This window comes from Astatotilapia calliptera, chromosome 19 (genome assembly GCF_900246225.1).
Source record: "Astatotilapia calliptera chromosome 19, fAstCal1.2, whole genome shotgun sequence".
NCBI lineage: Eukaryota > Metazoa > Chordata > Actinopteri > Cichliformes > Cichlidae > Astatotilapia > Astatotilapia calliptera.
Window position 1 is genome coordinate 1,246,189 of NC_039320.1, and position 20,835 is coordinate 1,267,023.

Here is a 20,835-nt window from a genome sequence, read left to right on the forward strand (position 1 = left end):
AAAAAAACTTTCACATACAGTTTACTGTGTCAGCTGTGACTCTGAGAATGAAAAACATGTTACTGAAAACGAGAAACTCATCTGTAAGTCAAGAATTATTGGGAATCATAAAAAATCAATAGATGTGTGGAACAGCAGCCAGAGACTTTTTGAGATGGCTTATACTGGATGTTTACATCTTAACCTGTCAGGTCAGTGATGCTAAGACAAGATTCAGAACAGCATCAAAGCAATGCTCAGCATGCTCCGCAAAACAGTAGGAAGCAGTTAGCCATGCACGAGAGGCTGTTTCTGGTTATTGTGGCCTAGTTACAGACTGCTTCAATGTCTTATTCATGGCTCTCTCCTCCCCGCTGTGGAGGAGGGCTCTCAATACGATCTAATGTTGCTGCTGCTGCTTCTGCTGTGTGTTGCTGTGTGTGTGTGATTAGTAGTATTAGGACATTTAAACTGCCTTGAAACCCATTTCCCCTCTTTTTTAAGAATAAAGGCCTAATGGTGGAGTTATAGTGCCCTATTAGAAAGCAGGCCCACATAGCCAGTCGCTGTTGCTTTGCCTTACAGGCTTATTGAAGTCACTAAAAATTTCTCGCAAGAGTAGAGTAGAAAGTAAACTGAAGCTACAGCAGGTATCGGCCACAGTCAAAAGTGTCCACAGGGGGGCACAAGAGTTCTTTTTTGGCTGTCCGGCAAACAGAGAAAATTTGGGTCCACTGTTCTCTCTGGTTTAATTTTGTTTGGGGGCTTTACCACCCTCTGATGGACATATCTGACTTATGATGAGCTCGGTGTTCCTCTGTGCTCAGTAGTCAGTCTTTAGCTGTCTCTGCTGCTGAGCAGGTACTGTGTGTGTGGATGATTTATTGGCGTTTGTTTGCTTGCTGCAGCTCGAATGGCTAAAACCTACGACTGATGCCCACATTAACAATGAATAATGGATGAATCCTGAACTATTTTTAATTGCTGACATGCGTCCTGCTGCATCTGAGGGCTAGCAGCACCTGTCCAGTTTAACATTGAGCTGAAAGCCTGGTTAACCTGTGCGTCATGCTGTTTAGCGTTAGTTACCATGTAGCGAAAAGGAAAAAGCTTTGTTTTTATATGTCCTATAAAACTTGTGTCTGATACCGTAGCGTACTCCTGTGGCCACTTCAAAAAACATTTTTTTAATAAGATAAGATGACATCTACACTGCATCATGGACCTCTCTTGCATTATCAGTTAATCCATTTTAAATGTGCCAAGTCATCAACAGCATCATTAATAATTTAATAATATATGAATTATGTTGCCTAATTTAATGACATTGTTTTGATTATACTGTTTACTTACAAAGCATAACAGCAAACCCTGGGAAGATGTTGCCAAGGCAGAAACTAATGGAAGTCCTAATGATTTATAAACAAAATCCAAACACTAAATATTCCACATCAACTGTTGTTTGTGCTGCCCCAGGTGGCCAAAAGTTGTTATTGCAAGTTTAGTCACAATGCCTATGTTGGGGGGGGGGGGGGCATGTTAAATGCTGCTATTGAACTTAAAAGTTGTGTTAAGAACTAAGCTTCTCATCCTCACTCACCTTCCTGATTCTAAATATAAAAACAAATATTACAAATAAGCGGTTGTGAGCTCTGTAGTCCAGTTGTGTATTCGCTTTCTCTGCCTTCCTCCTCGTTGTTGTGCCTTGGTGGTATTCAGGAAGACACATCTGCCTCGCCCACTGGGAAACAGAAAGGCTGTGCTGATTGATGGCTCACACTGGGCACAAAGCAGCTCAGACTGAGGGATCCGGTTGCATTTACAGGAGCAGGAGGACTGAGGGATGAAGGAGAGAGTGAAGCAGTCAAGTTCTTCACTGGTCAAATTGTAGAGAAGATTAAAATTAGAGTAGAAGGAAGTGAGGAAGAGGAGAAACAGCATGGCCAGGGAAGGAGGGATCACTGAAACTCCGCCGCCAGCAAAAGAAAGTAGGTTAAAAGTTGGAGAGCTTTAATTTCTCAACATTTTCCTGTGATGTATTCTGTTCATTAGGGATTTATACTCGGTATTACGGTTGGTGAACGTTACAAAGACTCCAGAGCTTGTTTTACCCTGAGACATTACCTGTTATGCCTCTAAACTGCGTGGTCAAATTATATCCCCTATATTTTCTAACTAAGTTAGAAAGGATCTTAAATAGGAACACAAATGAAGGAGTCCAGAGATTCTCAAGCTGAAACGTACAAATCAACTACGAATTATGTTAAATCGGGACAGAAGAAACAAAATACAAAAAGCTGAAGTCAGCACAGTGAAACAGACCAAATGAATCCAGGTTGTTTTTTAGCTGGTGTGAGGTGGACGGGGAGAGACAAGCTTCTTTGGCTTATCCTCACCCCATCTCCTCTCAGACCTTACCTTCTCCCAGCATGTGAGACTCACCACAACCGGTCACAGCAGATGGCCCCGCCCCTCCCTGAGCCTGGTTCTGTCAGAGGTTTCTTCCTGTTAGAAGGGAGTTTGTCCTTCCCACTGTCACCAAAGTGCTTGCTCCTAGGGGGTCATCTGATTGTTGGGCAGAGCAGGTCAGGAAGCACAAGGTAGCATGAAAAACACTGGGCAGGTGCCTTAATTAGGTGCTGAACCACTGCTGTTGCTCTGGGCCCTCTGCTGGGACAGTGGCCACTTTCTGCCTCTTTTTATTTATCTTCTATTTATTTCTTTGATGCTTGTCTTGTGTAACCTTTAAATAGTGTTGCTTTTCTTAGTGGTTTGTTAGCGGATTTGTTTAGTAGTTTGATAGACTTTGCAACAAGAAACTTAGAAAATTTCATATAGATTTTTGTTTTACATGATATAATACAATAAGTGTAGGTGCTGTTTTTCAAATAAGAAAAGAGAAATATTTATCTGTAGTAATAGCAGAGTCATTTAAAATCTCATTGCTTCCGTGTACATGTAGTTACCAGTATGGGAGTAAGAGCGAGGTGGCAAAGGCTCTTTGTAAATTAGTGTTGGTGCACAATTGAATAGATAATGTGAGCACTGCTGTTTTTTATGTTGTAAAGTTGAAGGTGTAGTTGGAAAACGGAAAATATTCAGAGATTCAATCAATATTTTCACTTCTATTTACATGCGTTTAATATACCACTTATGATCTGTATGTGGAACATGCATTTACTTCTAACTCCTAAAATCATAAATATTAAAATAGTCAGCATTTGTGCTTGAATTTTTTTAACTGTGTGGTAAAGGTTTTACACTGAGAAATGTAGCTAATCATTCAGTTTGACTCAAGCGAGCGAGTACCGATGATATAGTCAGTAGTGAAAAAATAGCAACTTCAGTCATGTAGTTGTTTATCTGTTACTGAATTACTTTGGTGTATATTAATGGCATTCAGTTAGTTCTTTATCAACATAAAAAGCCGTACAACTTATGAAAATACAGTTAAAAGTCAAACATCTGCCTTGATATTATCAGCTCCATCCGATCTTATGACTGACACCCCTAATGTAAAGATTCACAAATGTCAGCAAATTCCTTGAGTGAGATTCCTGAAACCCCTGGAGTGGACGTGAGGGAATGTACAAACGTGGTGAAAGATGTCTTTTCCCTCTGGCAACAGAAATAAACTTACCACAACAAAGAGTGGGCACTCAGGAGGGAAAAGTCCCCAAATTTCATATGTTTTTATCAGAACTGTCAGCACATATAAAACACTGGGACACAACCACACTTTAATTAACACATAATGCACCACATAAAGCCGGCCACAATGTTGGCCACTTGTGTAGGTTACGTCATAGGCTCTATAAAGATTCCCGAGCCTCCGGTGTAGCAGCAGTCCTCTGGTGTTGCCGTGGTAATGCAGCATTTTACCAGCAGATGGGAGCTCAGCACTAGTATTGTAAATCCTGGTTTCCCAGCAATGCATGAAGCATTAATAGTTTTGTTGCTAAGACATTTAAGGCTTAGAATACTTCACAGGAAGTCATATTCAAAGAAAATTTCACAGTACATCGCAATATAATCAAGTTATTCCTCAGTTAGACAAAAATACGTGCTGTTGAGGGATATCTTTGATTAAAGTTAAGGCTTTAACAGGCTTCATACAGCTCCTGTTCTTTAAAATAAGACAAGCTAGTGAGCCACGCTGATTGGAAAATGTTACCTGAGCGTTTCCTCACTGACACATCTAACCGAGACCAGCTCCTTTTAGAAGCTTTGCTGGAACAGTCATTCACCTCACAGGGATAGACTGGCTCAGCACACATGGCAGCTTCCCTGTAAATATGGCTTTGTTTTGGTTTTTGATTTTTTTTAGTATGTTTCAGATAGCTGGTGAAAAGCTGCACATGGTTAATAATTCATTGAATAATTCTTTGAATCTTTAAATCAGACAAACTAAAAAAAAACTGGCTTTACTTGAAAATATTTCTCTTATCAAAAGAAGATGTCATAAAGGGGTAAAGCTCGGTGGTGTTATCACCATCATTTAGGTTTGCTTCAGCTCAAAACAGCTACGGCAGAATATTTCAGTGAAGCTCTAGCTCATCAGTTTTGTCTCTACAAAGTATTAATGAGGGGAATTTATGATTCTCCTTCTTCTTGCAGTTAAAAATGCTCAGATTTGCTCAATACCTTATGGTGAGTGTGTTTGTGCCGTCTCCTCATTCGAGTTCACAGGAACCACGTTTGGGACCTCAGGGTTGCATGAATAGAGCATTTGCACCTGGCTCAGTGCTGCATATTCATAGACTAGTGAACCCAGAGCCCTGGCTGTTTGACTGTCTTTCTTGGAGCTCCGCTCCAAATGAAACCACTTTTGACTTGTTTTTCTTTCTTCATCATCTCTCAACCCCGAGATGTTCTTGTCCTCCCAGCCAATCAGGACAGACAGATGGCACCATGGTAACATGAGACCTTCTTACATGTGGGTGGGAAAAAACACATTCATTATACCATAATAGAGCCAATGGACTGTTTCCAAGGAAACTATGATTTTCAGGTGTGTGTGTGCGTACGTGCTCTTTACCTTGTGGTCAGTGTGTTTGACAATGAAAACATGCTGTGCCGATGTTTCTGTGTTTCTTAGGCTCCTCGTGGTTGGTGCTGGTGGCTGATTGCTTTTTGTCAGGGTGTTGAACCACAGTTCAGTGTCTCGCCCTCTATGTTCATATACATGTAATGTGATTACTTTGTTGAGGAACAGGTAGTGCACAAGACAGTTTAAAATTTGTGATGAAATTTCAGTTCCAACTTTGTTTCCTTTATAAATTGTTGTGTATGTGTGTGTGGTGTTTCCTAATGGCAGTCTGCTAGGGACCGGGACTTTTTGCACGGCTCTCAGGCCGACTGAGCACTTTCCGTGAGCCAGACGTTACGTGAGTTAGCGTATGTGCCACTGAGCAACCTTTATTCAAAGAACTGAGCCATCCAGTATCTAGTTGTGCTTAATAAATTGACTGGACAAAGCATTAATTTTAGAGGTGTTTTGTGGTGTGTATAGAATAATAAAAGAACAAGCAGGAAAAAAATGATGATAAATGTAGCCCTACTGGGATACTGAATGAAATAAAACATTAGATTGTGCATGGTGTTGCTCAATTCCAGACAGAGAAATAATCATCCTGTATTCCTCAGGCGTCTGCCTTCATTACAGTGAGAAGAGAGCATTCAGCTGTGTGTTAAAGTATTAATCTGTAGACAGAGGATAAGGAGACACACAAAGAGGCCACAAGTCTTGAAACTAATTACCCACATTAATGAGTGACCTTAGAATGAACTGAGAGAGACAGCATGTACTCCTTATGCTTTATTCATGGCTAAAAGAAGAAGAAAGGAAAAACTACAAAGCAGCATGTTTTTCCTCTTCAAGACCACTCATATCCCTGTTAATGAGTGATAGCAACGTGGCATTCGCTGCCGCTGCTGCTGTGTGACTTCTTTTTTTTTTACTTTCTTTTCGAACGCTCAGATCAAAGTGCTCTCTTCTCTCCTCTGGAGCTACTCACTTCAAAGGCGAGGCTGGAAAAATCAGCAGCTGCATATTAATCAGCGGATAAAGATTTAGCATGCACTGATGCACAAACAGTCTTTCACAACAGAGGTCTTCCGCAGATTAGCGATTGGGAATTTTTCGATTTCTCCATCTCATTACTCGGATCTGATATCTCGCTAAGATCAGCTTGTGAGAAAATAAATAAATAAAAAAAATGTGGTCTTGCCTTTTATAGGTTTGCATGTTCAACAAACTGTTTTCAGCTCTTGGTTCAATGAAGAAAATCATCTTTCACAGAGATTATTTTCCCATGCAAGTATTTTTATGTTTGAAATTCTGCCTTGTTGAGTGGCATACATGTGCGCTTGTGTGTGTGTGTGTGTGTGTGTGTGTGTGTGTGTGTGTGTGTGTGTGTGTGTGTGTGTGTGTGTGGCAGGTGTGAGGGCAGACTTTGACCAAGGGTTTCTTCCTGTCCATCTGCATGTAGACAGTGGGAGGCTCTGAGTTTCCAACACTGAGCTCAGTGTCTGACTGTCAGAGCAGCTGAGAGGGAAACTCCAATTTACAGCCACACCCGAACACACCATCCAAACATTTACCGTCACACTGTTTTCACTTCTGCATCTCTTGGGAATTAATTTATTAGAAATTCGTTACTTTTCGGGGGTAATCAATATTTGTATAATTCCATTGAAAGGAATTAGAATTCAGTTACCATAACATGTATCGTATATTATAAATAAATGAGGAGGAGCTGTCTGTTAGCTTCTCACGTTTAAAAGTAATGTAACACCGATAATGCAGTGAGGTGCGCTCTCTCGGTCGATGTCGTCACAAGCCTGTGAGTGGAGAAGTGAGTAGGTGGCGTGATGTCTTTCAAAGTGAAATTTGGACAGCGTTATAGCCAGAGCAGGAGTGTTCCCGTGCTGCATCTGTCATGCACACTTGCACACTTCTCTCTCTGTGGGAGTGAACAGAAGCTGAACATGTAGAAAGCTGGTGGCCTGTCTGCAGAGACTTTGAGGAACTGGTGACAGCAGCATTTCTTCTTTGAAAAAGAAAAAAATGCACAGTTTTGTTTTTCTTTGTTACAGTGGTTACAGTTGGCAACTTCACTGAAATAACCCTATATTTATCCTTCAGTCTCTCAACCTTGAGAGACAGACTCATGTGGTGAAGCCCTGCATTGTACAAACTAAGAAATTTGCTTCTGAACACAAATCAAGAATTAATACGTAATTCCCTTTTATGGTTTCCAAGCGTGGAGGATAAGTTCAGTAATTTTGCTCGTTATTCTTGAGTCTTACTTGTGAGATAGCAGCTGGTGAACAGGCTGTGGCTGTGGTGGGCATTTTCTTAGTAGGCGTTATCCTCTGCACGGACACCAAAACAACATCACTGGTGGTACGCAGATGTCGTCTCCACATTGTCATGTCTGCAGTGTGCAGTTCAAGTGGAACCAAGTGAAAGATGTACCTTTAGGGCCCTTACTCGATTCCCTTTTCATGTAAATGGCCTCCTTGACTCTCCCCTCAAACCAGCGTTCCTCCCTGTCCAGGATGTGAACATCCTCATCGTTGAAAGAGTGTCCATTGGCCTGTAGGTGTAAATAGACTGCAGAGTCCTGGCCTGACGAGGTAGCTCTTCTGTGTTGAACCATCTGCTTCATCAAAGGTTGTTTGGTTTAGGGCTGCTCAATTAATCGAATTTTAATCACGATTACGATCTGGGCTTTCAACGATCATTAAAAATGACTGAGCCGACTATTAGCCCCTCCCTCATTTATCCGCGACACCTTAAAGGCCGGTCCGTGAAAATATTGTCAGGCATAAACCGGTCTGTGGCGCAAAAAAGGTTGGAGACCGCTGATTAAGAGGACCCGAGGGAAGCTCGGAAAGCTAAGCAGAAGTTATTTGGAGAGTGACTGCCGTTGGTTGAAAAGAGTTTAAAAAAAAAAAACTTCAGTGGTGTTGCACACTATTTTATATTATTTTTCTAAAGTCATTGTTAACCCTTTAAAGCCGGTCAGAGCAGCACGCTCCGTTTTGCGTAACTATTTTTAAATCCCTGTAGAATCTGAACCGTGTAAGCTAGCGCAATAATTTGTTTTGCATATGAAACCGGAGGAGTTGTACTTACATCTTATGACATCAGCTTGTCCTCGGTCACGGTTTCGTTCCACATATAGCTTTGCAAAAATTGCATAAAAAGCGCTTGCAGGAACAAAAACATAATATTCCAGAAACACGCTTTGCCGTTCCTATCAGCTGTTCGTAACACTTCCCACAGTGAAATGATGCACGTGCTGTTTTCTTTGCAAATTTGCATCATAGGATTGTTTTTTGTTTTTCCTGCAGTATATAAAAATTGCTGTATCTCCAAAATAAAACTATGAAGACACTCAAAATAAATTTCCTGTGGTGGGAAACTATTTTTTGCAACTTTATTGTATTTAAAGTTTTGAGGGATAAACCTCTTAAACTTCTCCAAGTAGAAATATATGTAAACAAAACAAAAGCGATTTTCAAATTTTTTTGTAGTTTATTGCACTTTTTTGCAATTAATGTAGTTACTATGCACTTAATGCATACATATTATTAAAATATGGGCTATAACAGTTGTATTGATGTATAGCAACTTGAAATGCTCCCACAAATGGCACTACAGCATGTAAAAAAATAATATAAGCTCTGGTGGACTTGGTTCTATAGTAGGTCTTAAAGGGTTACATAAATATAGTCAAATAATCGTGATCTCAATTTCAGTGAAAATAATCGTGATTATCATTTTTGCCATAATCGAGCAGCCCTAGTTTGGTTTCCCTAATGTATAAATCATAGCAATCCTCCTGCACTTAACAGCGTACACTATGTTACTCTGTTTGTGTCGGGGGACCCGATCCTTGGGCGTGGGCCAGTTTTTGGCGCATCATGTTTTGGCATTTAAAAGCCACAGAGACACGGTGTTTACAAAAAATGTGTCTCAACCGTTCTGATACTCCTGACACATACGGGATCACTGAGGCATTACTAGGCAGCAGTTGTCCTTTTCTCCTGGATCGGCTGGAGCGTTCTTTAAGTGCCGTCCCAGCTTTGACAAATGTCCAGCTGGGATGTAAAGGGTCTTCTTGATGTGCTGTTCTTCTGCCTCCCTGGCCGCTGTGTCTGTGGGGATGGTGTTCGCTCTATGTTGTAGTGTCCTGATGACACCCAGTTTGTGCTCCAGTTACATCATGGAGCCCTGCTCTCAAAAACTGACGTAGATGTAACACTGTCTAAGGAGCAGGATTTAGGAAATAAATTTAAAAATGTTTATGAATTTCATGTTAGGAAACCAACGATGTTTTTCAGTAAAGTTGGTTGGCTAGCTGCACTCAAACAGGAAAATCCACCTGTGAGCCGTAATGTTTGGGTTTGTAAAGCACTTCATAAATGAGGACTGTGTGGAGGCCTGTTTGAGTCAGGTTACAGGTTTTTCACCCGGACCGGCAAGTTGGAGTCAGAAACTCTGGTTTTGGCTGGCTGTACTGAGCAGTGCAATCAGGTGATGTGATCAGCGCTATTTTATGCAATGAATTCTCTTTCTTTGCCCAAGCCATTTCAAACAGTTTACTACATACACAACTACACCACACCACAAACGTCCCATCAGCATGTCTGCAGGAAAAACACGATTTATGCGATGCATTTTCACTTGTCTTCAATAAGAAGCAGTTATGTTTTTCTTGTGATATGCATCTAGTAACCTGTGATATTGTAAACTGCTTGTATTGGTAAAAGCGAATATTTTATTGCATAAAATTGTGCTGATCGCATCATTCGAACATCTGCTTTGCCAGCTGATTGCTGGCACACCTGGTCTGGTGAGGAAAAGCTGGAGTGTTGGACTCCAGCTTGTTGGTCTGGTGATCAAACAGGCTCTCCTCCACACTGTGCTCGTTTATAAAGTGCTTTACTGTGTGTTATTTGTTGGTGTTCAGACTCTGGCTGCTGAACTGGAGTCAGCATGCACTCAGCTTTAACGTCACTCTGGGTTTTTTAGGTGTTAGCATGCTGCCTTTGCAGATGCTTTCAGTGAGCCAAAGTTGTGTTTAGCAGTATTATTCAGTCAAGGCATCAACTGCATTTCCCCATCATGCTCTTGTCCTTTCATGCAGTACAAATACAAGTAATAAATACATCAACCCATTCCTCATAAGTCGTAGACCATTCCACAGTTGTCTTCTTGAATATGTATTTAAATTAGCTGCTTGTAGTGCAAATGTGCAGGAAGAAAACAAAACATGTTTGTTTAACTTTACCTGTACCTATAATGTAATTACTGAATTTAGCACACTACATTGCCATGTTACTGAAAAATGTGAGTACAGTAACGTGTTACACGGGTTACGATTAGTCTCATGTTCCCTATTACTGACTGCAGTTCTGGGTTCACACCAGCCACTGCTATTGTCAACAACATTGTTTGCACATAAAAACTAGAGAGCTACAGTTGCCATAGTGACGTCACCTTCTCTAACTCAGTTGCTTACTTTGCATTTCTTATTGCTTCTTAGGGAAAATTGGAGAATGTTCCTGGAGTTTAATTTTCATAAACTTTTTCACTAAATTGTTCTGAAGGCTTTTCGTGAATAAATGTTACAGTGGAGCAAAAAAGTATTTAGTCAGCCACCGATTGTGCAAGTTCCCCCACGTAAAATGATGACAGAGGTCAGTAATTTGCACCAGAGGTACACTTCAACTGTGAGAGACAGAATGTGAAAAAAAAATCCATGAATCCACATGGTAGGATTTGTAAAGAATTTATTGGTAAATCAGGGTGGAAAATAAGTATTTGGTCAATAACAAAAATACAACTCAATACTTTGTAACATAACCTTTGTTGGCAATAACAGAGGTCAAACGTTTACTATAGGTCTTTACCAGGTTTGCACACACAGTAGCTGGTATTTTGGCCCATTCCTCCATGCAGATCTTCTCGAGAGCAGTGATGTTTTGGGGCTGTCGCCGAGCAACACGGACTTTCAACTCCCGCCACAGATTTTCTATGGGGTTGAGGTCTGGAGACTGGCTAGGCCACTCCAGGACTTCCAAATGCTTCTTACGGAGCCACTCCTTTGTTGCCCGGGCGGTGTGTTTTGGATCATTGTCATGTTGGAAGACCCAGCCTCGTTTCATCTTCAAAGTTCTCACTGATGGAAGGAGGTTTTGGCTCAAAATCTCACGATACATGGCCCCATTCATTCTGTCCTTAACACGGATCAGTCGTCCTGTCCCCTTGGCAGAAAAACAGCCCCATAGCATGATGTTTCCACCCCCATGCTTCACAGTAGGTATGGTGTTCTTGGGATGCAACTCAGTATTCTTCTTCCTCCAAACACGACGAGTTGAGTTTATACCAAAAAGTTCTACTTTGGTTTCATCTGACCACATGACATTCTCCCAATCCTCTGCTGTATCATCCATGTGCTCTCTGGCAAACTTCAGACGGGCCTGGACATGCACTGGCTTCAGCAGCGGAACACGTCTGGCACTGCGGGATTTGATTCCCTGCCGTTGTAGTGTGTTACTGATGGTGACCTTTGTTACTTTGGGCCCAGCTCTCTGCAGGTCATTCACCAGGTCCCCCCGTGTGGTTCTGGGATCTTTGTTCACCGTTCTCATGATCATTTTGACCCCACGGGATGAGATCTTGCGTGGAGCCCCAGATCGAGGGAGATTATCAGTGGTCTTGTATGTCTTCCATTTTCTGATGATTGCTCCCACAGTTGATTTTTTCACACCAAGCTGCTTGCCTATTGTAGATTCACTCTTCCCAGTCTGGTGCAGGTCTACAATACTTTTCCTGGTGTCCTTCGAAAGCTCTTTGGTCTTGGCCATGGCGGAGTTTGGAGTCTGACTGTTTGAGGCTGTGGACAGGTGTCTTTTATACAGATGATGAGTTCAAACAGGTGCCATTCATACAGGTAACGAGTGGGGGACAGAAAAGCTTCTTACAGAAGACGTTACAGGTCTGTGAGAGCCAGAGATTTTCCTTGTTTGAGGTGACCAAATACTTATTTTCCACCCTGATTTACGAATAAATTCTTTACAAATCCTACCATGTGAATTCATGGATTTTTTTTCACATTCTGTCTCTCACAGTTGAAATTTACCTCTGGTGCAAATTACTGACCTCTGTCATCATTTTAAGTGGGGGAACTTGCACAATCGGTGGCTGACTAAATACTTTTTTGCCCCACTGTAAATGATAAAATTAATTAAAAATATTAGTTTGTCCAGCAAGATAACTAACTAGCAGAAAAGGTACACAAGGTGGGGTTGTGCTACAACCCGGCTTACATTAGACTTAAAAATGCATCAAAGCATAATACCAAAAAAATATAGAGAAAAAAATACGTGTCTGATACACTACAGTCTTTATATAAATAAGAACTAAGCTGCATGGCTTTGTTGAGAAAGGCTCTGTTCCAGTGATGCTTGTTTACTGAATAGTGAAAAATAACTGTGAAGTTTTGAATAAGTGTTTCTTATTTCTGAAATATAGCAATGGAGCTCTAGTTTTATGTCTTCTCTCTATAACGAGAAGAAAGGAAAGGCTCATGAGTCCCAATAACAGTATTAGAATTTCTTAGGAGCTAGATCCTAAATAGGAAGAAAGTAAATAAGGATTAAAGTCTTTTTAAGCAGTCAAAACCTCTTCTCAACAGAAACCAACTGCTGTTGTTGCTCATTATTTTGTCGTCGCGTAGGAACACACGATGTGGGTGGAAGTCTACGGTGTAGATGAAGGTACATCAGGTACGTCTGTAAAGCGTGGGAGTTTAGGTTCTCATGAATGAAAGTTAAAGAGAGGCAAAAACAAAAGGTGGAGAGTTAAAAAAAAGGTGTATTGAATCCTCACCACCTACACTGCCGAGTGCTTTCTTTGGCGTCAGCTCCCAGTAGAATGTGTACTCATGTTCATTTGGTTCCATTGATTTTTGCTCACTGAAACGTTACCGTGGAAACAGGAAAAGGCACCTTGTCCCTCATCCCTTTGCATTTCTTTTCATCGTGCTAAAGGAGACTAAGGCACCTCATTGAAAGCAGAGCAGAGTAGTACACCCTCGCGTTTCTCTTCATCTCTGCCCATGTCTACCTCAGTTTGCCTGTCTGGTCACCCGTTTCTTAGTTGTGACCAACTTTCATCACTACTTTCTTACATGACAATGAAAAATAGGTGCACTAATTTATTGAGGCATGTGCAAACATGAAAATAGAGCACATAAAGTAGAAAAAATTCAAGCATGAAAACAAATATTTAATGATCACCTTTATTCTTCAACAGTCTGAACTCTCTTAGCCAAGATGTCTTCTAATTTCTTTAACCCTCTCGAGGCAGGCGTTGCCGATTTGCAACAGTTAAAAACTAACAACCTGATTACCCCACATACATATTTTATGGGTTTCTTTTTACTCAGAAGTACCACTGCAGGACTTGGTTGTGCATTAGCAACAAAAAGTTAATTTGAGCCTGAGAGGGTTAAGTTATTTAAGAATATTTCCCCCAGGCTGATCTCACACTGCTTCAGTAATGTCGAGGTCCAAGCTCTCTGGGGAGGCCAGTCCATGACTGATAGTGTTTAGAATTGTGTGTGTATGTTTTGGGTTTCTTTCCATACTCACGTATGCTTTTTCTGCATTGCAGTGTGTTTGGGAACATTGTTATGCTGAAAAATGAAGCCATTGACAATCATATGCTTTTCAGAAGGGATTGCATGGTGGATTAAAATATGATGATACTTTCTGCATTCATGATTCAATCAATTGGAATAAGATCTCAAAGACCACTGGCTGAAATGTAGCCCCAAACCATAACACTCACTACCTCTGTCCTGAACTCATCTATGCATATTGATAATGATTTGAACCAGAAATTTCAAATTTAGATTAATCTCTCCATGAAACCTGTTGCCACTGATTTTTAGTCCATTTCTCAACCGTTTCTCCCTGTTTTCCTCTTCACCTTGCTCAAGGGATTCACACAGGGATTCATCTTGTTGGTGCAAAAATTAATGCGAACAACTGACATGTTTTTGCAACAGGACGGTGGTATCAGAGTGCCTAAAGATGCTATTTAAAGTTTGTCCTATGTTAAGTTCCCTGTTATTTACAGCACTAATCCCTTGAGCTAGGCGCCTTTTATATACTTAAATGATTCATAGCTCAGTGTTAAATGGTTTAACAAACAAAATATTTTCACTGAAAATGTTCAGGTAGGATTTGAAAGAAATAAGTGAATGAACTGCAGCAAATAAAAGAAGAAGTTCTGGAGAACTGTTGTTTAAGACAGCTTAAAAAAGTTTTTCAAAAATACAGATGCTGGGAAACAAAATATAAAGAAAGGGAAACTGGCTCACTACGTATGTGTAGTAGTGTACAGGCAGTATATAGATTAGCAATATACAGCACATAAAGTGTTAATGCACACATCGCAGATGGTAAATGAATGGGCTTGTTGTATTTATTTACTGAGAGCTTGCTGTGTTGCATCTAGGATATTTATTGATCCAACAAAGTCTCTCCAGTTAATCATTCTATAATTTCCTCCTACAACAAATAAATACAGACTTACACTGTAGCTGTGCAGTCCTGATCACGCACAACAATATGTTGTTGTGTGTGATCAGGACTGGATCGTGATTCTTGCCACTCTTTCCCTCTTTATACTGACTCCGTTTTTTAACGCTATAAGTTTTAAATACTTTTCAGAGGTGTATTAGCATCATAGACCATAATGAAGGTTAATCAGTAGCTCTTGTCATCCACACCTGCCCCACCACATGCAAGCTGCAGTGGTTAGTATGGCCAGCTAACTAGCTTACTTACTGTATATTCTTAGCCAGATTCTAGCTGTGAGGCTAATGCTAGCACTTTTGTCCTGCTATTCATTCAACACAGGCAGTGTTTGAAATCACTCACTAGTCTCTGGACCATAGACTGTTTTTATTGTTTTGCTGTCCCATCTTATAGTGAATATAAATTATATAGTGCACTTGGAATATTCCAAAATACTTCACAAAAATAGCATACGTGTAATAAATGCCAAAAAGATCACTCAAATCATATTACTGTTTTTTCTTACTGGTAATGGGCTCACTATTACATGGTCCTTCTCATAGAAGTCCTTATAGAGGGAGTAGGGAATTAGTGAGTGATTTTGGACACAACCATACTGTAGCGATGAACTTTGACCTGTAATTGGCATAGAATGGACCAGCACAGACTATGATGCGAGAACTGGTTTCTTTAAAATATGACAAGAAAAAATGTTGAACTCAAACCTTACAGTTCTAGCGTCACAGTGCTCTTGAGCAAAGTTGATTTGCTGGTTAAGCATAGGAAAAAACTGTGAAACTGTTTTTACACTGACTCTGCTCTTGAGCAAGGCACTGAAGATATTTCAACTACTAAAGTTTCACCTGTCTGTCTGTGTGTATCACATGTACCATGCGTACTGTTGCGTGCATGTATGTGTGTGTGTGCACGTGTGCGCATGTATCCAGGCTGTCTGTTTGTGTGGTCTGATCAGTGTGTCATTGTGTGTCCCCTCTCCCTCTCCCTGCTCCTGCCAGTCACCCCAGAGGCCATCGGCTTCCTGTCGGCGGTGGGTGTCTTCATCGTGGCATTGGCCGTCCTCTTCCTCTTCATCAACAAGAAACTGTGTTTCTCACGTGTCGGCGGTCTTCCCTGCCTGGAGGTACACGGTCGTCGCAAGAAAGGACGGGCTGGAATCCGCCAGGGCCTCGGTGAGTGACTGACAACTCAATGACAGTAACATGCCTACTCGTGTAGGAGAGCCAGGGTCCATAATTATCACATATATATTTTGTCATAAATTCACAGGACAGCTTCCAAAAATGATACATTTTACTGAGAAGCAGCAAAACTGTGGTGTTTGAATTTTAAGTTTCACTAGCCAGTGAGTCCTGCCACACTTCAAGGTTTGTCTCAACTAGAAACATCTCAGAGAGAGTACACGTCTCCTGTTTGCAGTTTGACCCCAATTAAAGTGTTCAGCAGCAGAGAGAGAACGTGGGAGAGTTTGTATTTGTCCAGTGATTTCTGTGGGCGAGAGGGAGTTGCGTGACTCAGCCGCATACTGCTACAAAGCTGTTCACGATTAAAAAATGTTAACGCTGCGAAAGCTTTATGAAAAAGTCCACCTCCGAGGAAATTCAGAAAGAAACACAGAGTGCAGGATACTCAGGGTGCAGCTTTTGTTCCCATTTTGTCACCCACTTAAACTTTTTTCCTTCCTCCCACTTGTCAAACAGTGCAAACACGCAGAGCAAAGGTTACCATAGGTTAACTTCTATTTAATGTCCCATAACCTGTCTTGCAAACATGACCATTGAGCCACGTTTACATTGAAGACAACACTTCAAAATCAAATACTGTGTACTCGGTTAGAAATATAAAGTAGATGGGATTTTTTTTAACAACTGTGCTACTTCTACTACTTTATTTTCTAAACTATATAAATTTCATAGCTTGTAATTTGATTAATGATTAATGTTTTTGAAATTCACATTTGTATGACGCAGACTTTAGTCAAGATGGAATACATTTGTCATTACTGCTAAATAAAGCTGTGCCTTGCCTACTTTGACAAAGGCCTCTACCACACCAGAGTTCCTGCTGTGAAAACATCTATTAGACCTGATCAACTGGGAAGACGCTAACATGGTGCCAGTTACCTGTTTAAAAACCTGTTTTATTGCACCTGACCCATCCTCACCTGTGTCCAGTCCCAGTGTATTAATAGCTAACATATTCCCACTGGTCTTTGGCACATTGTTCTTGTTATTCCGCTGGGTTTCATTCCCGACTGCCGCTTTTGATCTTTTATTGCCACATGAACTGTTCACGACCTTCCTGGTCAAACCTTTATCTTCAGCAACACATCACTGAATCACCAGAGTGGTTTAAAGTTAGCCCTGCAACAGATTGGTGACCTGTCCATGCAAGGTGCTCTGTGCCTTTCGCTCTATGATGGCTGGGATAAATTCCAGCCATCAGCAACCCTCAAATTTATACGTGGAAGAAAACAAGATGATTCTGGAATTTCTTGCGTAGAGTTTTTCTTCAGTAGTAACAATTTCTTTCCTTTGCCTAATTCTTAAATTGAATATTGATGAATGTAATTATTTAATTTGTATTAATGCTGACAGGAATTCTAAAAGACCTGCTGAGAGCTTCCTGAAGAGGGTAAATCCTTCAAACCAGCTCGGATCTGGTTGAGAGCCTCTGAATCATCTTAGCATTAAGAGCAAATTGAACAAGTGGTCAGCAGAGGTAAACCCATATTTGCTCTTGTTAAGGAAGCAGAAATGAAAGAAGGGCATGTTCACATTTGCTACAGTAGGATGGTGGAGACTGTGAGTCAAACTGTGAGCAAACATTGGCTTGTTAGTTTTTCACCTGTAACAGGTGGAGCCTCTGCTATTTCCAGCTAGTTTCCTGAACAAACAGCATATCCTGTTTATAGTCTCTTCATAAGATTCAGCTGAACGTCTGTGGAGTGTCACTGGATGAGGTAGGAGCTGTTTGAAAACTCAGGTTCAGTCAAACTGTGTGTGGAAACAGGTTTAACTTAAACTCTAGTCTCAGGCTTAGCACAAGGTTAAAAGTTTAAGGTTAATTTGACCTATATTCATTATTCTAATACTGATGGCTAATAAGCTTGAGTTATGTATGTTGTTGAGAAGTGACAAGTACAGTAACAGTGAATGTCCTGTTAATTAAAGAGAGTTTCTTTATCATATTTTACAGAGTAAAAAACTGAATCACATTGAAGGAATTAAGTAATAAACAAATGTATTTAAAACATTGTGTTTTATATTTTGTATTCCTAGTAGTTTAACCAGCATCTGGCAGTGTGATAGCTGCTGTGTTTTCTGTGTGGGACGAAAAATGTTTTTATTATAACTGAATAAATGTATAAATAAATACTTTTATACAGAAATAAATAAATTAACCAAAAAATGGAAATGAGGAGAGCATTGAATTAAAATGTCTTTTCCTTACAGAAACTATTATTGTGGCTATTTCGTGATTTTTACTTTTCTGTTATTTCTTTTTTTTTTTTTCCTTTTATGTAATTTCTTTTTTGTTCTGTCTGTATGTGAATTAGCTGGGTAGTCCTGATCGCAGTTAAAAGCAGAATTCGTTTTTTCTGGGTGAATCAGACATAAGCAAATAATTCTTATCAACTACACATGCTAATTCTTCACCTAGCCTTTTGTAAACAACAATCAATGGCTTTGAGGTCAGGCTAGTGTCTCTTACCTTATGAACACTCAGACACAAATAAGCAAATGTATAAATTTAACATACAAAATATAAGATTATTTATAAAGTTGGGGAAACCTGCAGTCAGCTGAGACCGAAGAAGTTACCTGGATGAATGACGAAACGTCTCTCCTGAAAACGCTGCGTCCAGATGAACAGAATCAACGTTTGGAGATAAATAAATACAGCGACATGTGCATAGCTGAATGTAAAAAAATAAAAATAAACATGTTGAATTATGTAAAATTAATACAGCAGATCTTTATAAACAGAAATAGAATAGTAAACGTAATAAGACATAAATAAGAAATAGAAACACAAAAATTGCTTTGAAAAAAGAAAGAAAGAAAATAATGACGTGACCTATAAATATATAACTAAAAAAGAAAATATTAAATACAGATCTAATGAATAGAACAACAAGTAAGGCTATAAATACTACAATAATGATACTTACAGTCCTGCCCTGTTTTAATACATTTGGATAGCTGTTGAACTCAAACAGGCAAGCTTAAAACCAGCACAACACTTGAGCTAGCATGTTCTATTTTCCTTCATTTACCATTATCAGCTGTGATCTGTCCAGGCATCATCATTAATCATGAGGAAGATTTCAGCACCATATTGGTATCCCTGTACGCACGCTGCTTACAAGAACACCCAAGTCTCTGTTACCATAGCAGGCTCACTCATGGTGACCTGTTCACAGCATAATTTAACACTGTTCTTTGCTATTTTAAAGAAATCAAACAAAAACTAGAATTAAGGACTGAAAACAACAGGACTGTAAACACATCAACACTGGAAACTTGACAGTTTTAGTCCAGAACTTCCCTTAAATGGAGGTCCCTGCAGATTAAAATCTTTGTATTATTTCCTTTTGAGTAGTATTTCACATAATACCACATAATTTCATGCTGTTCAATATGCAGCACCAAGTACAGCAAAACAAGTATTAGGTGTGGCTTAGGCTGTGGAGCATTGGGCTTTAGCCTTAAGTTTGGACCAGACCTCTCTGAAAGGTTGCTTTTTTGTTACCAAAATATTTCTTCTTTTAAATTTTGCTCAGTATTTATATGGTTATATGTCTTTGAATATTCAAGCTTCCCACAAGAACAACAACCTTTAAAAGAGATAACATTTGTCTTTGTTAAGAGGATTGTGTATAATGAATAAAAATGGAAAGAAAAAAGTTTTTCAGTTTAAAACAGAAATTTGAAGAAAATATTTTATTCTGCATAAATGTCAAAATCATAGTGGCTATCCACACACACGAGCATCTCCCTTCAGATGCAGTTAAAAACCTATTGAAACTATTCTGTTAGTCAGAATTATCCCAGGTTTTATGTTTCTAGCAGGCAAGCTCCTGAGTTGATCTGAAATAACCATGTGTTTCAGCCACTGAGTCGCATTGCTTCGCTGTAAAAGCCTGAAAGAAGAGAGAAGTTAACAGACCAATCAGCCTTGCTCGCCCACACAGCGTGTACAGCCTTGTTTTTGTTCTGTATGTAACCATGGCAATTGCTCAGGCAGGTACGGTGACCTGCACTTTAGAGAAGAGGGGGCTGATTGCTCCACTGCTGCGTCACTCATTCAGCTGTTGCTATCTAGTTATGGTGAAATTATAAAGGTAGTGGAGTGACCCTCAACCCCACTAATGCTAATACGCGTCGTTATTTTGAACAGACTGAGGCTGAGCACAGCTTTAAATGTGATCTCGCTTATTTACCTCTCGTAGAGGAATTATTTTCCTCCTCCACAACACTTAATGGTTTTAACATGTTGGTTGGTAGGTGGTAGTTAATTGTTCTTTCACAAAAAACCTTTTGTGTTTTTGACAAACACACAGACAACAACAGCCAAGTCAAGTGCAATTAAATTCTAGTTACAGGCATATGACAGAGTAACAGAGTAATTAGACTTTAAAGTCTTAACTGGCGTGTACACCAAACTAGAGGCTCTTGACCTTCTTAGTTCTGTTGGTGTCCTTTGGGTCTGTAGGATAGTCTGTCCAAGAAGTTTCTCCTTTAGTTTTGTCAGTGTCTTTTCAAATGTTTTCCGTTCATCTGGATTTCCTCTCCTCCTCTCCTGAACTCTCCCAGCTTTTCCCATTTGTGAGTCCCTCTGTTTCCCTGTCTTTACCTCCCTCCAGTGAACAGCTACGGTGACGACGACGACGATGCCTCCAGCTCGTCAGACAGCGAAGATGAGATCCTGAGGCAGTTTGAGATGTCCGTGTCTCGTTCACAGAATTTTCGCACCGCAGCAGCAAACATCGGTGAGCAGCAGCCCCAGCAGACTCACCTGTCACTGGGTCGACGACACAAATTTACCCGACTATCAGACCAGGAGGAGGGCAGCACTGAGCCATCAGACTGTGAAGGTACTCATCCAGATACTGATTTGGGAATAATGATAGATAAAGACTTAGCCAGCAGTAGTCATCTACTAATCTGTCCTGATGAATCCAAAAAGCCTCAAATACTGTTTTTCCTGGAGATTAGAGGCTGTAAAGAG

The 20,835-nt window shown here is 40.2% G+C and overlaps 1 protein-coding gene across 3 annotated transcripts in view; it reads left to right on the forward strand.

Moving 5' to 3' along the window:
* syt16 (synaptotagmin XVI) overlaps nt 1–20,835 on the forward strand; it is a 30,846-nt gene that overhangs the window by 1,929 nt on the left and 8,082 nt on the right. The window contains exons 2-3 of one of the 3 annotated variants that reach the window (XM_026151751.1): nt 15,531–15,773; nt 20,471–20,701. In XM_026151751.1, the coding sequence (XP_026007536.1) occupies nt 15,531–15,773; nt 20,471–20,701 (474 nt within the window). Of the gene's footprint in view, nt 1–15,530; nt 15,774–20,420; nt 20,702–20,835 lie in introns of those variants that run through there. The other 2 variants (XM_026151752.1, XM_026151753.1) reach the window with 2 other exon arrangements.